The sequence below is a fragment of the Hippichthys cyanospilos genome, chromosome 3 (genome assembly GCF_059441005.1).
Source record: "Hippichthys cyanospilos isolate Australia breed blue-spotted pipefish chromosome 3, RoL_Hcya_1.0, whole genome shotgun sequence".
Taxonomy (NCBI): domain Eukaryota; kingdom Metazoa; phylum Chordata; class Actinopteri; order Syngnathiformes; family Syngnathidae; genus Hippichthys; species Hippichthys cyanospilos.
Window position 1 is genome coordinate 13,690,033 of NC_142371.1, and position 18,081 is coordinate 13,708,113.

General features: G+C 39.5%; 1 protein-coding gene across 1 annotated transcript; it reads left to right on the forward strand.

Annotated features, from left to right (window-relative positions):
- The first annotated feature begins 4,009 nt into the window (after nt 1-4,009).
- Nucleotides 4,010-13,681, forward strand: ncam3 (neural cell adhesion molecule 3). Its single transcript, XM_088411223.1, has 16 exons — nt 4,010-4,175; nt 4,419-4,490; nt 4,593-4,787; nt 5,239-5,373; nt 5,454-5,594; nt 5,681-5,798; nt 6,239-6,393; nt 7,596-7,729; nt 8,177-8,312; nt 9,859-10,026; nt 10,114-10,234; nt 11,215-11,344; nt 11,554-11,722; nt 11,840-12,032; nt 12,120-12,251; nt 12,493-13,681. The coding sequence occupies exons 1-16, from the start codon at nt 4,106-4,108 to the stop codon at nt 12,545-12,547; spliced, it is 2,124 nt and encodes a 707-aa protein (XP_088267349.1). The 5' UTR covers nt 4,010-4,105; the 3' UTR covers nt 12,548-13,681.
- Nucleotides 13,682-18,081: the final 4,400 nt, after the last annotated feature.

Below are 18,081 nucleotides of genomic sequence, written 5' to 3' on the forward strand. Positions count from 1 at the left end.
TATTAGTGACACAATGGTTGTTACAAACAAAGGTTTAAATGACCTCCTAGTGTCTTCACTGTGTATAAACATATTCTGGATGAATATAGTAAGAAGCATTGCCATCACCTTTACAGAGATAACAGAGACAATGAAGCAAAAGAGTCATCCTTTTTGGTTATAATTCAGGGTCCATTATTTTTATTGGAATAAGACTATTTTTCAATCGGTACTTTTACCATAACTCTGTGCGAAGGAAACAAAAACATCACATTCACATTCCTTTTGCATTTGTTGCCAAACAGTTTTCTTAGGGCTCAAATAAATCTGCCCCATTTACCTATTCAAAAATCCACGAGAAGAATACCGCTGTGCGGAAGATTTTTTTCTGTATTTATTAACATTGATTGGTATATTATAGGAATCAAAGTAGATGGGCATTTCACACACCGAACACACCAATCAATCACATCTTGTGGTACATGGATGTATTATTATTATTATTATTATTATTATTATTATTATCATTATAATGTTTTTGTAGACAGGCACAGTCAGAAATAAGTCTTTGCGCCATTGTGGGAATGAACTTTAATAACAATCCACTCAAATCAGCTCCACTCTTTTCTATTAAAATCAGCGCAGTTGAGGCATGCAGTCGATATTGGGGAAAGAGAAACATCATATTTTAAATTTTCTACAATTAAATATATGTATATAAATTACATTTGGCACATCTGCAATTTAATTTCTTATTAAATATGATAATTTAATTTCTTATTTAATATGACTGTAATGGTACTGAAAGTAAAATGACTTGTTGGTTCTCACCTTGTGGCTGCCATGCCCCCTTTTTATGATGTCTTTCATCACGAGTATCACGGAGTGAATGAAGGAACCCAATACGGGACAACCCATGACCATCACAACAGATTCTGTGGGGTCCACCAAATCTCTGTCACCACAAGTGTAAGACGTCCCCACAAGGATAGTAAAACCTGGAATTTCGGCCCAACTATGCTGCAAAAACCAAGTGCTTGCAAACACACATGCACACATACAGTTCACACAGAAGAGCATGGGATGCGTGTCTTGTCCAGTCTCAACCATCAACATGTGCCTCTCCCTTATAAGTCTCAAGTGCACATCATATTTTTAATCCTTTGTCATTATTTTTCTTTCTCTGGTTACAGGACTGTTTGAATATAGTGCTTTCCGGTTTTGCCATAACGCATTTGTTGGACAAAATGTGTGCATACATCATATGGCTGTATTTACTGAAGTGTATACACAGTAGATCACATGTATTGTATTGTCCATCATAACCGGAAGACATCCATAAACCACACACTCAGTACAATGGGTACAGTAAGTACTGTAACATATATATATATATATATATATATATATAATATATGTATATGTATATATATATGTGTGTGTGTGTGTGTATATATGTGTATAGATAGATATATATATGTATGTGTGTGTGTATATATATGTGTGTATATATATGTATATGTATGTATGTATAATATATATATATATATATATATGTATGTATATATATGTATGTGTATATATATGTATACGTATGTATATGTATACATATATATATATATATATATATATATATATGTATGTGTATATATATATGTATGTGTATATATATATGTATACGTATGTATGTGTATATATATATGTATACGTATGTATGTGTGTATATATATATGTATACGTATGTATATGTATACGTATGTATGTGTATATATATATGTATACGTATGTATGTGTATATATATATATATATATATATATATATATGTATATGTATGTATGTGTATGTATGTGTATATATATGTATACGTATGTATATGTATATATATATATATATATATATATATATATGTATATGTATATATATATATATATATATGTATACGTATATATATGTATATATGCTGTTCTACAGGTCAGAAACTTCTGTGGAATTCAATTGAACAGTCTGTGAGAGAAGAGAGAAGTGGAAGAGAAGATCTCTATTAACACAAGGATGTGAACTCCTAAAGGATGAAAGCAAGACGTAAACATTCAAACACAAGATACATTTCTTTGATGAATTTGCTTATCTGTCACGGTCGTCATTGTAGTGCTCATATGCATGAATCGAAAGGTTCTTTTTTTTTTTTTAATGAATATGTATTTTTTCATAAGAGTGTCCAGCGCAAAACTAGCACATAACTGTGCATTGCCACACTTCTTTCTTTTGCTTGGCTATTGCAGATAGAATAAGGTGTTGTGCACCGTTGTGTGCCACACATGATGTAATGAAGCCAATTTCCAACTAATCAAAGCAGCTCCCCTCATTCCCATTCAAATCTGGGTTCAGTTTCAGGGTTCAGTCTCCTGTTACAACTGCAACTGCTGTTCAGTGTTGGGAGAAATGCATTACAAAAGTAATGTAATTAATTACGATTAATGTATTTGCAATGCATTACTTTTTGCTGTAACGTGGTAGTGTAATGCATTACACACAACAAATAGTAATATTTTACTTGGTTCAAATGAGAGTAAATACAATTGAATAATAAATTATTTAAAACATTTTTGTTATGTAACACGAGCACATTGAAGTCATTTCGATATACAAATAGCCAAAGAATTATCAACACGATTGATTTCCTGAGCTTCTGGACCACTTGATGGTGCCATGAAGCTTCAAAGCACCAGCTTTGAACCTTGTGTGCACAGCTTCACTGCTTCATGATACTTCATTTGGCCATCACTAGTGGAAGCACCCACAGTGCTTCACATTGCAGAATCAAGGAAGGCATTGGTGCACTATGAACTGATCAAAAACAATAGCAAGTGTCCTGGGGTTAAAATACAAAAAAAGCACAGTCCTGATAAAAAATCAAACACAAAGTAACAAATAAACACTGGAAAAGAAACCATTCATCCCTACAAGTAACAAAGACTGGACAAAGATTAGTGACAACAACAAATATTTAGGGTCACAAATGAAAATCTCTGATTAAAATTTCCTGTTGTTCACTGCTATTATTACTTCTACACCTGTGCCTGCACTCTAATTTACAATGGAATAATGTGAAAGATGCATTAGTGGTGAGCAGTGAATGCCCACCCATGTTAATGGCCCTCATTTTGAGCACACTCCAATTTAATGAGCCATAATAGCACCACCTGATAGTCAACTTGATAGATACCCTCAAAGGACTCTTTATGTTGCTTGGTCTCTAGCATGGTGATATGATAGGCTATCAATGTGAGGTGGGAGGGGCTGCCTTACAAGCAGCAAGTTAAAGTGATAGGACCCACAGGAACAGGTACTGTAGTAAGACTGTAGTAAGATGAAAGGACGGTGATGAAAGCCCGATTGTTCAAAGTATGATATTGTGATGTTGCAGAATGCTATTTTACATGTGTGCGTGTGTGTGTCTGTCGAAGCCTGGGGTCAGTGCACAAGAATGGCACACTGCCATAATGGCACTTTGTATACACAGTTTAGTTTATACATAAGTAGTCTATGCCAAACCACATTCTAGACAAATAGACTATGTGAAAGATGACTTTTTTGATAAATAAAGCAAGACCCTGGATGATTTGGCAGTGGTTGATTCCTTTTGTAGGGATCCATAATCTTACGAAGGGAGAATGGAAAATATGAACTTGCAATTAAATATAATAAATAAAATAATAAATAATAAATATAATAATATCTGAGTATCAATATTGAATATCAATAGCAAATTATGTCACTAATTCAAAGTAATTGTACTGTGATGAAAATGAAGCGGAGCAACCCTAACCCACCCTGATGACATTAAAAAAACGATAGCAAATCGTTTGTGGAAAAACACTTTTTTCACATCCTTTTCTGCTCATGAATGAGCAAATGTGGGTTGAATGTATGTGTCAAATGAGAGCAGTGATGAGTCGCATGTGCTTTCCCCCCACCCACTTCTTGTTTCTTTTCATCCCCTCTAAGTCCCCTATATAACATCGGGCACAGACCTTTGCTGTGATATCCCTGTGAGTAAGGGTCCTATTTGAGGCTCTCAAAACATCTTTAGCAACTAACATTGAGAGGAGTTTTGTTGTGACCATGGCAAAGGTGACAATTTTGTACATGACAGTTGCTTTGTTCGTGTTGATTCTGCTTATGCAAAAAACAGGTAAGGTCTGTCGTTTATTGGCGTTTGTACTAATTAAATGGAAACACAGTAAATGTCATGTTCTGTAGAAAATTAATACAGCATACTGAAATTGACTGAGAGGGGAGTGAGTCTTGAATAGATCATTTTAGGTGATAAACATGAATGAGCTGTATGTACAATATGTAGTAAATACCAGTAAATAGGAATGTGACAGGTGTGTGACTTGTTTGACGGAAAAGGTACCTTTCCTTTCTGTATCAGATGCCAAAATGGATATCATCACCAGCAAGCAAGATATTCAAGTTGGAGAGGAGCTTTTACTGTTGTGTAAAGGTCAATTTTCCACCTGTTATATCATTTGGATGACTTTTATCTTTTATGTAGCTGGATAAATGAAGCACATGGCACATATCAACTTATGTTATCCTCTCTCAGCTGGGGGAGAGGGACATATAACATGGAAAAGGGATGGCGAGGACATTGATGAAGAGTTGATCTCCACAGTGGATGAGTCCTCATCTAAACTGGTCATCAAGCGAGCCACATTGGAGGATGCAGGGAGGTACACCTGCCTGTGTGACTTTGACAGCGGCCATATGGATGATGTTCAGACACAGATTTATGTTTATGGTACGTAAGAGCATCATACACACTAACAAGCCGCTACACCTGCAAAATCTAATTAGCTGTAGCAACGATTCTGCTGCATGACACAAGGTTTCATTATATCTATTTTAGTTACGCTATGTTATAGAACTGCATTGCATCATACTGAGCGTCTATTATTTTGACTTGACTCAGGTACAGTTTTTTTTACCACCACCAATACTGCATCATTTCATTCAATACCGTACAGTACAATGTTACTGTGGTCACTAGCAGTGTAGTAAACACATCATCTTTAGTAGAACAAATGTAAACCTCTGACGACATTTATCAAACGGAGCATTAAAAATGTAGACATCAATTACATTTTGCAAATACTGGGGTAGCCAGAGTATCTGCAAAGCATTGCAAAAAATTATACTTCTGTGTTGAAGATTTACCACACCCAAAACAAGCATCTTGCATTCATCTTCAGAGGGCCCGTCGTTTGAAACCACGCCCACCTACCATGAGTTTTTGGAGGGTACAGATGGGGCAGTGCCTTGTCGGGTATCTGGCCAGCCGGCAGTTGAGGTCCGCTGGATATATGGCAATGAGATGTTGTCATATGGTGAGTGCATCACCTCTATATATAGCGCATACAAAGCGCTCACTTGATATATATTTACTCTTTGTTTTTGTCTTTATCAGCAAAAAATGTAAAACGGCTGCCTAACAACACCCTCCTCGTTGAGAAAGTGAAGCGACAGGATGCTGGGACATATGTGTGCCAGGCCCAGATCAGAGGGAGGCCCGTTTATAAGCAGCTTTCAATATCAGTTGTTGTAAATGGTGTGTCTTCTTTGAATCGTCATTTATGAACGCATTTAGGACAGAATTAATGAGTTTCCATTAACCAAACAAACATTTCAATACAGCTCCTCCTACTGTGCATCTAAAAGAAGAGGTCAAAAAAGTCATTGCCGGACCAGATACCAACGTTTCATTGCTGTGCTTGATCGACGGCCAACCAAAACCTAATATCACCTGGAATATGTAAGACCTGGTTTTATCAATTCGAATGCATTCATTTAATTGCAATACTATACATATACAATGACTCCTAGAACAACAAGAACACTATTAAAGTAACGGGGTCCTATTTTAGTGCCCAGGACTAGCCTACTGCAAAATGCACTCTTACTTCGGTGGAGTACATGGGTTAAGTTTCCTTTTTTTCTTTTTTTAATTTTGTTAGACAGGTGCATTATGTTTAAAGTCAAAAGTGTTACTCAGTGAGCCCTCCAACCAACAGAGCACATAATTAAAAAATAAAAAAAAGAAAGTATGTCAGTAACACTCCCACATGCTTTTAGGTTATTTAAATAGACCAAAACACACTTTTTAGACACCTTGTAAGTATGAACCTGACAATTGAAACCTGTAAACTAAAAAGATTAAAAAGCAATCACTTTATATTTCTATCTCACACACAGGCCAACATCTTATGACTCCAAGCATCACAAATTCAACTCTGACCGCAGCCAGTTGACCATTAGGTCAGTTGTCAGGGATGACTATGGGGAGTACATCTGCACTGCAACCAACAAGATCGGCGAAAGCAGTGCTACTGTTATGCTTCATGTCTATGGTTGGTTTATTTTATATATTTGCTGCATATGGTATGCAAAGTCCAGTATCAAAATTGCATTTACAGTGGACCCCTGGGTTACGGCATCCCTGGCTTATGTTTTTTTCACGTTACGATCTGGAATACTGAGTTTTTTCATCCTCTTTAAGGCATTTAGCCCACCTTACGATTAACATCAACAACTGTCATGACCTGTGGGCTTGGTTGTGTTTGTTGTTTTCCCTCCCTCTTGAGGCGTTTTTAGGTAATTGTTCTTATTTTCTGTTGGCGTCAATCTGCCTCTGCTGCAACACTTCACTACAATGCTGGGCTGCTATTGGTCTGCCTCACTCATTTCAAAATGGCGGAATGGTAAAGCTTTGTTCTATTGTGAGTGGTTACAAAACCGTATTTATAGTGCATTTTAGTTCTTAATTTAAACTTAAATTGTATAGTCGCAAGATCGCTACTGATGTTAGAGAAGTAAGAAGATGATTTATATGGAAATTAAGCTGGAGATAATCCAAGAAATACGAAGAAAGCTAAGATAGTCTAGCATAGGCTACTCCTTACTAAGGAATATTACCCTAAGTGTCACTCAAGGCAAAATAAATAAATAAAAATAAATAAATATTTCCTATTTATGATGTTATATAATTGTATATGTGTATATTATATATAAGTAGCACTTACTATACAATTATACAATAACATTTTATTAATATGCATGTACAATTTTTATGTTTTTACCTGGGGTTTTACACGCATTAGCTAATTAACATAGGTTTGGATTGCCCGTCATGTGGTGGATTCGCCTTACGAACCCAACCGGTGAATGGATTAATTTTGTAAGCCGGGGGCCCACTGTACTTTAAAGGGACAGTGTGTAAGATTTAGTTCGTTTTTCATTCAAAAGGAATAAATTAAATGATTGTAAATTTCAAAATCTTGTAAATGAATGTGTTCTTAATGACCAACAGTATGTTTTAAATATAATCATAGGTATAGTTATTCAATTATATTACATGGGGGTGGAACTCCTCCGGAGGCTGACATAGCCTCTGATATAGCTACAGACAACGGTAAATGCAGCACCTGCAGCACCTCCTGCTGTCCGTAATGAAAAACGGTCTAAATTTGACACTCTATCCCTTTAAAAACTTGGCTGCTGTGGTGATGGCGTTTTGTGTCCCCCCCCCCCCCCACGCCCCCCCCAATTTCAGAGCCCCCAGAGGTATCTTTGTCTGTAGAGCAGCAGAATGTCAGTGTGGGTGAGAGTGTGGCAGTGGCTTGTAATGTCTCTGGCCTTCCCCAGCCTGACCTGCACTGGATCAACAAGTACAACGGACAAACACTGGTAGGGATGACACACACACACGCACATGCACGATTACTGAAATAAATGAAAGGGTCCTCTGCTTGGCAGTGACGTGAATCAAATGTGGTTTATGTAATGCAGAATAACAATATAATACAATAAATAATTGTATGGCAAACACTTTTAGGATTAGGGCAAAATATCATATATGTTGATATTGTGTGTATTACCTGACCACATAATATTCTTAATTTTTTTAAGGGGAAATTATCCCTCTGTCACCATGTTATGCCTCTGATCTAATTTTAATTTGTAGGTCGCAGCATCAACTAGCCCTGTTAGCACATTTCAAACCAAAGTCTAACTTTCATAACCTCAACATTTTATATAAAAGGAGCCTTTCTCCAGTGGGTCTGTCAATTAATATTTATTCCAACATGTCAGTACTGTACAGTACTTTAACTGTTTGTGTTCTGGCTTCGTTAGGACTCCCCGACTGGTCGTATTCATGTTGAAGGCGGTGTTTTAGTGATTGATGAAATCGCGCCATCTGACGGTGGCCTGTATTCCTGCATGGCTGTTGGCATCATTGGCAATGCGTCAAGGGACGTAGCAATTTACAGTAAGTTCTGAGCTTCCTCTTTGTACTATAAAATCCACTCAATGGACCCCTCACTGTGTCACCTACAAGATCCGATCAACCACTTGCGCTTTAAAGAAATATTAACGCTCAATTTTGTATTACTCCAACAATGTTGTTCTTATTTGCTTAGAAGGGAGACAAAAACTGAGGAGACAAAAAAAGATGAAAAAAACAGATAAAAAGACACTCAAACACCAAATGTGTAAAATGAGAATAAAGTATAGAAATGACAATACTTACTGTTGGAGACGGAGTGGTATGAATGATGCAAATCACGGACGCAAATCACGTACAAGTATTTTGAGAATGCCTCATAGTAAGGTCGTACTTGAGTGAAAGACAGATGACATTGAACAGAGTGTTTAGCTTTCAACTTTAAGACATTATGTTTTGGTCAAACTCTGGCTGAATCGAAACTTGGAACATTTCCATATTTTTTTTGCAGCTCGCAGCAAGACATCTATACATCCAATTTCTACAACTGCTTATCTTCACAAGGGTCGCTGGCTCACTGGTGTGCCAATCACAGCCGTCAGATTGTTGACTGTTTGCTAGCCAGGGCACACAGAGACAAACAATAATTCACACTCATAATCATACCTGAAGGCAATTTGAAGTGTTCAAGACTCCATTGCATGTTTTTTGGAATGTGGGAGGAGAGTGGAGTGCCTGGAGAAGCCCCATGCAAGCATGGGGAGCACATGTAAGCTCCACACAGTAAGGCTGGGATGAGCTGGAACTGAACACGGGTACTTTTGAAATGTGTTGCAGACATGCTAACCAGTCTTCCACCGTGCCGCCCAACTAAAAGACAATTATCAAAAAATGTTTAAATCCAGGCGGCTCTTGTGTTGTTGTTGTTGGCACGTCCTCCTCACATTTCAGTTCAAATTACCTTCCTCTGGCCTTCCTGTGTGGGCTTTGCTAATTCTTCCCGAGCCCGCATGGGTTTTCTCCGGGCTCTCCAGCTTCCTCCCACACTCCAAAAACATGCATGGCAGGTGTATTGGACATCCTAAATTGTCCTTGGGTGTGATTGATTGCGTGAATGGTTTTGTCTATTTGTGCCCTGCAATTGGCTGGCAACCGATTCAGGTTGTCCGCCGACTACTGCCCAAAGTCAGCTGGAAAAGGCACCAGCAGGCCTGCGACCCCACAGAGGATAACGGCTACAGAAAATGGTTAAATCCATTGTCTGCATCCTATATCAGAGGAGTGGGTTAGGATAATTTTTTGTTCCTATGAAATGGAGAAATTGACAAAGATGAGCAAAACGGATAGATTTGACGACTGATGCGTATCAACTTTAATGATTCTAATTTAATTAACCTTCTCCAATTGCACTTTCCAATTGACATCTTTCTTTTTTGTTTTGTTTCGTTCATACATTCCTCGTATATGAGAGGATTGTTGTTGCTAAACAAATCTGAAATGATTGTATTTCTACATATATGCTTCAATAATGAAAAAAATAATTGAACAAATAGAACCTGTGCTTTTTGTACCATGTTCTCTTGACCTCCAGCTCAGCCTGGTCCACCTCCCTACCTGTCAGTCTCCGCTGGACCGGCATCAGTGGTCTTCTCACTCAAAACACCACCCATCAGTGGGGGAACACCGATTACACACTTTGTCCTGCAATGGAGGCAAAATGTAGCGGAACAATGGCAAGAGGCCACCGTCCCGGCTTCAGGTAATTATAACCTGTACATGACAGAGTTAAAATCATTGTGTGTACAGCTGTTGGTCTCAAAATGTGTTTTCATGTTTGTCCTTTTAGAGCCCCTGACTGTGACCTCCCTCATGCCCTATACATTATACACTGCACGTTTGGCTGCCTTGAATGCAGCAGGGCGGGGGCAATTCTCAGATATAAACGCTGTCCGAACCCTAGGAATCCGTGAGTGTCACACACACTAACACTATATTAACAATACAAATGTCAACAAACAACAAAACCAATTTCCAATAGCATGTACTGTACCATGCCTAAAATTTAACAAAGGAAATTAACAAAATTAAACAATGATAAATTTGACATCACTTGTACAGATAACTTTGTCTTACTGGGATGTAATATTTGCAACTGATTGTTTTGTTGCATAGCTGTACTGTAAATATACAATATTTCAAGCAGTTGCAGTTTGAAACTGTCCTGTGAAATTATTTTTCATCCAAATCAATGCATTTAAATTTTCCTAGTAATCACTATTAAGAAATTACAATGCACCCGACGCAAACATTATAGAGCAGGGGTGCCCAAGCCAAGTCCAGCCCTCGAATCAGGTGTACCGTCAGAGGGTTACATGGAAAACAGGCTGGATAGGGGCTCTTGAGGACCAGACTTGTGCAACCCTGTCGAGCATGCAGCCAGGGGAAATATAAGGATGAATGCATTGCACAACAGTGATGCGTCCCTCCGAATGTTTAGTCTTGAGTCCTATGCCCAAGAACATCATCAAATTTTGGTGCACAGTGATTCTTGAATCTGCAATAGAGTAGCTATTGAACTTACGTCCATGTTTTCAACCATTAATTCTCTGCACCTCTGTGATCTCACAGAGTTTTTATAAATGTGGTAAAAAGATTCCTATTATTGTTAGTAACAATTGCTATGTTACATATCTGCTGGAACCCATTTTCTGTTTCTCCTTTCCATCATCATCATCATCATGGGTGCTGCCCAATGCTGTCTATGACACCATATGATCTCCCATTATCCATCCATAGGAGGTAAGACACACAAAATAGTTAATGGAACATGTGTCAAAGTAAGCACTTATATTGTATGTCATTTTCATTCATGGCTGTTGAACAAAAGGAGCTCACACAATACCGAGAAGGTGTAATATTCTGCACTTTTTTTTCGACATTGCTTTCAAGGTGAACCAGACAGTCCAATTTTGTTATGTGATGAGATGAAAGTAGGGGGCAACTCCTTTTTCATTCCCCTCAAACATGCTGATAATGGCGGGACTCCTCTTCTACACTACAATCTTCGATATCGTGAGGTCAGGCTCAACATGCATCAGCATGCTTTTGCATTCTTTCAATCTATTGCATTGTGTGATACATATGATTAATGTTGATGTGGGGGCAGTAGACAAAAGACTGTTACATAAAACATACTTCAGCAAACCATTATCTTTCCTTTTTTTTTTTTTTTTTTTTTACGTTCCACACTTCATGCCTAAAACTGACGGTATCTGTTTCTGTCTAGGATAAAGATGGGGTAGAGTGGAAAGAGAAACAGCTATCATCCAAAACAGACTCTGTTACCCTCATAGACCTGAACTTTGGCTCCGACTATCAACTGGAAGTCATAGCAGTCAATGCTAATGGATCCTCTTTCCCTGCAACGTTCAACTTCACCATTGCAGAGAAACCTGGTAATACATTTCAAATGGAGAAGACAATGTGAAGTCTCCACATTTCCATTCATAATTACATACAGCACTGTATGTATCTTTTTACTTCACTCCCTCTCATCTTCATTGCACTCACAGCACGTAGCAGCATGACAAAAGGGAGTGTGGCAGGTATCGTCATGGTCATCTTCTTGGTGATTTTCTTGGTCGTGGATGCCACCTGCTGCTACAGAAACCGCTGCGGCCTGCTTATGTCCATTGCGGTCAAACTTTTTGGACAAAAAGTACCAGGCCTCAAAGTATTTGAAGAAGGAGAGGGTGGCACTAATGGGTAAATATAACAGGTTTACGCTTGTATCAACCTCCTGTTAATTTTGAATGGATTCTAACGTCGTTTCTTTTGTGCATTTTCTTCTAGGGAAGTTAAGATGAACGGGATGTCCACTCCAAGAGGCGACAGACACAGTATGGGAGTTCAGACACTTCCCTCAAAGGAAGGGAGCCCGCTCACAGAGGTCACCTGTGACAAAGCATCTCTCACTAAATATGAGTATGTGCAGTCACACTCATTTACAGCAAATGTACATGGATATTTCATATTATTATGTATCATAAATCATATTTTATTGGAAAAAACAAATGAATGTTCTGATAACATCCCTTTCAGGTGCTATTTGTGAAGCATGTGATAATGAAAATAATCATAGAATGGCTTTGTTTAAAATAAATCTAATCTATCAATAGTCAGCTGTAATGATAGAATGATTTCTTATTTCACTTTTTCCCCACAGAAAAACTCAACCAGACAGACATCTGCCTGTTACAACGAATGAAGCCAACGTCTAAAACAAGAAAAGCAAAAATATCCATACTTTCTGAAGATAACAATTAAAAGCATAAACTTAAACCGCGATACAGAGTAGACAAACGAATGATTATTTATCTCGTACCTCTGTACTGCTGATGGATAAATATTAAGAGGACAACAAACATGTTGACCATCTTCCAACATATCATACCTTCTTCTTGAAATGAAAAGCTCCAAGTTGGTATGAGAACTAAGAGATCTAAAGAGATGGCTATTTATAGCTTACATCTTGTTGGTAGTCTGCTGGTTCCGTTGATTTAACCTTAACTTTAATGTTTTGATGCTAGGTTAATCTTGACATCGGTCTTTTACAGGGTATAGGTGTTTATAATTTATTCTTGAAAAGACAATGTTCATGAATGTTGAAATGGTTGGTAATTCTGAAAAGGATAAAGTGGAGCTTCTTAACATTAAAATGCTTGTCCGTGGATAGCGGGGTAGAGAAGTTAATAGCAGGCTGGCTCTCAGTAAAGAGCTTGCTGGTGGGAATCTCAGCTCAGGTCATCCTGTGTTGAGCATGCATGGTCCTCCAATACTAGCATGAGGTTCTCTGGGTAATTTTTTTACCTCCCACATTCCATAAAATGCTTTGTATATTCATTGCAGCCTGTAAATTACCCTCAAGTGTGAATGGTTTCTTGTGTACTGTTTATGTGCCCTGTGTGGCCATCACTTGGTTGACCAGACCAGGGGTGGGCCACTCACTCAAGCTGGGATAGGCTCCGACTTGTTGGACAACTGATCTCGAAAATGGACGGCTTTCAAGCTTATTTCCACTTTACATTGCTATTAACATTTTTTGTTGTTTTGTTTTTTTTAATAGATATTGTGCTGAGGCTGCTATACTGATTGTCATGTTGCTCTATAACCAACTAACACAGGCCATTCAACATTCACACCTGATATGATAATGAAGGGGTGTAAATACAGGACCTAAAACAATAAAAAACATGAACTAATATATTTTAAAGGGGCTTCTTGATTATAGTCTAGTTTAAGTCTAAGGTAATATTTTTACTTTGACAAAAAATTGTTCATGCTCATAAGTCGTGTGGTTATGAAAATATGTGTTATCAATGTCTGAGTTATGTCCAGTAAAAATATTAACACCATGTTTTAGTCTCTCTCTCTCTAATACATATATATATATACACACGCACGCACGCACGCACACACACACACACACACACACACACACACACACACACATATACATATATACTGTATATATATATACTGTATATATATATATATATACTGTATATATATATATATATATATATATATATATATATATATATATAAATGTATATGTATATATTTATAGACCTGCCAACCTCCGGTGACTAAAATCTGTAGTGCCAAGCATTGAAATCCTTAGTAGCATTAAAAAAAAAAAAAAAAAATCCTTAAGAAAAAGAGGCAACAATAAATGTTATTTACATGTTTTTTTTTATTAATTAAAATGGATTAGACATTACAAAAATGTGAAATATTTTTTTCACTTTGTGTACTGAACTACATAACCACAATAATTATATCACAAATAACAGCTAATATTCTTATTTACAAGTGTCAAATGCATTCATTGTGTTCTTTGTCGAATTCTTGCAAGACAAATATTATTTCTGAGGTGAAGACCTAACAACCTTTCATATTGATCATTTATTTTACATGTGTGCCTTATTATATTCATTAGTCACTTTTCTTGCAAGAGAAATGTTTTACAACAAGTGCAAATGCAGTAACAATTATTTTCTTTAAAAAGTAGTGTAGAGCCTTTGCCTATAGACTGAACAGCAGGGCAACTGGGTACGCTTTAGTTGGACACGTGCGTTGATCAAATAATTTCAATAGTCTCTTGAATTAGCATTGGTAATGCCAATCCGTTTTATTTTGTCAACATTCTTATGATTCATTTGATTAGCAGTACCTTTCGATAAAACAATAATTCGAGTCACAAACCAAACTGATAAGCTAGCTTTCTTTCGCAGATTTTTCCACAGTGTGCACATGGCGCTCTGCTTTGCCGTTGCTCTGAGCAAACCTAGGGCTGCTAGTAGCGTGAGTGAACCCGCAGGCTGCTGCCAAGTCCTTGAACTCTCGACTGGAGTACTGCGGGGCGTTATCCAAAAAAAGCATTTCAGGCACGCCATGTCTGGCGAAAATTGATTTGAGATGAAAAATAATGTCCTGAGATCGTGTGGGTGTTAGTTTTGCGATCTCTACAAACCTAGAATAATAGTCCACGACTAATGGTAAGGTAAGTGTCTTGGTTGAGCGAGAATAGGTCCGAACCTACTTTTTGCCAAGGTCTCTGCGGGAGCTCATCTGCCATCGATGGCTCCACAGGGTTCGCACACTCTTTGATGCATGTGATGCAATTGCTCACCAGCTCGTTTAGTTGGTTGCTCAATCCTGACCACCATACAGCCTCTCTGGCGCGCTACCGGCATCTGGTCATGCCCTGGTGTCCCTCATGTAGTGCGTCGAGGATAGAGTCACGCATTGCTGCGGGGATAACTAGTCTGGAGCCTCGGAGCAGTAGTCCATCCTGTACCGGAAACATGGCTCTGTCAGGCCAGTAAGCCTAAACTGGACCCGTGAGCTTACCGTGGTCAGGCCATTTTTTCTGACAGTATGACATGACCTCTGAACAAACTCTGTCTTCCTGCAGGTGTTCTCTCAGTCGTGCCATGTATGTTGGGCTGGCGGGCATGCTCAAGATGATTTCGTCCGCGTTGATGTTGGTGTCTTTCATCAAGTCTCGATCTGTTAGTTCCAAGCTTGAGTTTTGACTGACAAGTGAGCGTGAGAGCGTGTCGGCTGTGAACAGGTTTTTGCCAGGGGTGTGTGAGATAAGGTGAGTGATGCTCGGTGAGTGCCTGGTGACCTAGCAGGCTGACAAGTGGCTTGTGGTCGGTCTCCATGGCAAAATGTCTCCCAATGAGGACGTCCCGGAAACGCTCACACCCCAAAGTCAATCCTAACGCCTCCTTCTCCACCTGGGCGTACCTCTGTTCTGTCTCTGTCATTGAGCGTGACACGTACGCGACTGGTTTCCACTGGTTCTCCTCCTTCTGTAGGATGACTGCCCCTCAATCCATACGAAGAGGCGTCCGCCGACAGCTTCAGCTCTTTGTTGGGGTCGTATAGAGTCAGCACTGGAGGTGTAGTGAGATCATTTTTCAGCTGATCAAACGCTCTCTGTTGTGCACAACCCCAGACCCACTGATTCTTTTTTGAGGAGGTCTCTCAACGGCATGTCTCTTTCAGCCAGGCTTGGAATGTACTTTACCAGCTGATCTAGCATTCCCAGGAAGCTGTGAACCTCACCTGTGTTGGACGGCTCTCTCATGGACATGACAGCCTTTACCTTGTCTGGATCTGGCTTCACTCCGCCTGCAGACAGAATATGACCCAGAAACCTGACTTCACTTTTGCCCAGCTCACACTTCTCCATGTTTAGTGTGACGCAGGCTTCCTGGAGCTTGTTCAGAACAGTGTGTAGTCTGATGGGTGCTCTTGTTGATCTCTTCCCCATACAAGAACATCATCCATGTGACATACAACTCCCTGTAGCCCGTCGATAATCATTGACATGCGCCGCCGAAAATGTTCTGGGGCTGACGCTCTGCCGAAGGGCAATCTGTTAAAGTGGAAACGGCCAAAGGGAGTTATGAATGTGGTGTATAGTGATGATTCAGGGGACAATGGGATTTGCCAGAATCCTCTATGGGCATCTGACTTGCTGAAGACCTTCGCTTCTGCCAAAGAGCCAATAGTCTGCTCCACTGATGGCAGTATGTATTTCTCTCTGCAGACTGCTTTGTTGAGGCGGGTGAGATCGACGCAGATGCGCACTGAGCCGTTCTTTGTGGGCACCGGAACCATGCCCGAACACCAGTCCGTTGGCTCTTCCACTCTGGATATGACACCAGTGTCCTCCATTCGCTTGAGCTCCTCTTTTACTTTGCCTAGTAAAGGGATGGGGACCCGTCTTGGTGTGACCAGGGAGTAGAGAGTGGCGTCTGGCCTGAGTTTAATAATATATGGCTGCTGCATCATTCCCAAACCCTGACACAATTATGGGTAGGATTCTTCAATGACGGACTTGAAAAATGCTGTCTACTTTGTAGACTAGTTTAAGCTTTACACTTGCGGGTCTGCTTAAAAGGGCTACATTTAAGTCATCGACAACATACACGTTTTCCTGTATCACCTGCTCTCCCTTGCATAGTGACTCTTTGTATCTTCCTAAAACAGATAGAGGCATGCGACCTGGGCCAAATAGTGGTCTGTCTGGCTTGGCTAACTGAGTGTCACCCCCTGTAATGGCATGGAAGATCTGGGGTGGGATAACTGAAACATCAGCTCGTATCTATCTTAAACCTGACTTTGTGGTGACTAATAGTCAAGACAGCACACCATGGGTCTAAGCCTTGTTGGAATTTTATTTCTAATTCAACATAAACTCAAGTTAGTAATCTGACTCCAATTTGTGACCTTACCCAACTGCCACTCATCCAACAATTTGCGCGCTCGTTCTGCAATAGAAAGGTATCAGGAAGCCGGCATTTTCACACACGAGTGGATTTATTCCTAACACGCAGATCTAATACAAGCACCTGGGTCTCGGGTCCCTCTCAATACAGCTCTGTACGCCGCTGTTGCCACCAGCAGACGTACTCTCATCCGAGTTGCCCAGCAATGAGTTATACCACACAATATGCAAATGGCACATCAACAAAGGCATCCTGGCATTATTTTATTGGCTATGTGTATACTGTTGTTAACTTTAGCTTGCTCTCATTGGTCTTTCTTCCCCTGCAGAATTGCTTGCTTACTCCTCCTGGTTGTAGTTTTCCTCAAAGTTGTTTTTCACCAGGTGCCAAGGCCATCTCGTCCCCGCGACTAGCACCGTTTGCTCTGAAACATTCCATTCTTACACTCCCTTGCACCCCATATTGTTTTGTTCACTTTACAGTCTCACACTCTCATACACAGAATGTAGCAACATCTAATGAACTACTTTAAGCTCAAACTCTTATATTCCTTTAGCCTGCATCTACTGAGCCTAGGAATGAGGGAGCGGCATCATTACTGCCTGTCTCTACAACATGTACTGTTTTGGCGGACTTACAAACTTGCCTGTAATGGCCCCCTTTACCACATGTGTGACATATGACGTCTCTGGCTGGGCATTGTGCTTTGGCATGGCCAGGTGACTTTCCAGCTCCAAAAGGTGCTCCTTGTGTACTTCTTACCGCTGCCCAACTTCTGACACCATGTCGTATTGTGGGTAAATGAAATGCTGTCGGTTAAAAGCAAGCTACGTTTCATTTCAAACAACCTACGTGAAGTAGTAGTGCACTTATTCAACACTGTCTAGTTCGCCAGCATAAGCATAACAACATCCGGTCGGGCGCTCATCCTGTTACGTCTTTCAGAGTAAAAGCATGACAGCTATTACCACAGGAGGCGCCCGGTTGGGCTTTGCTTGCGGCACAAA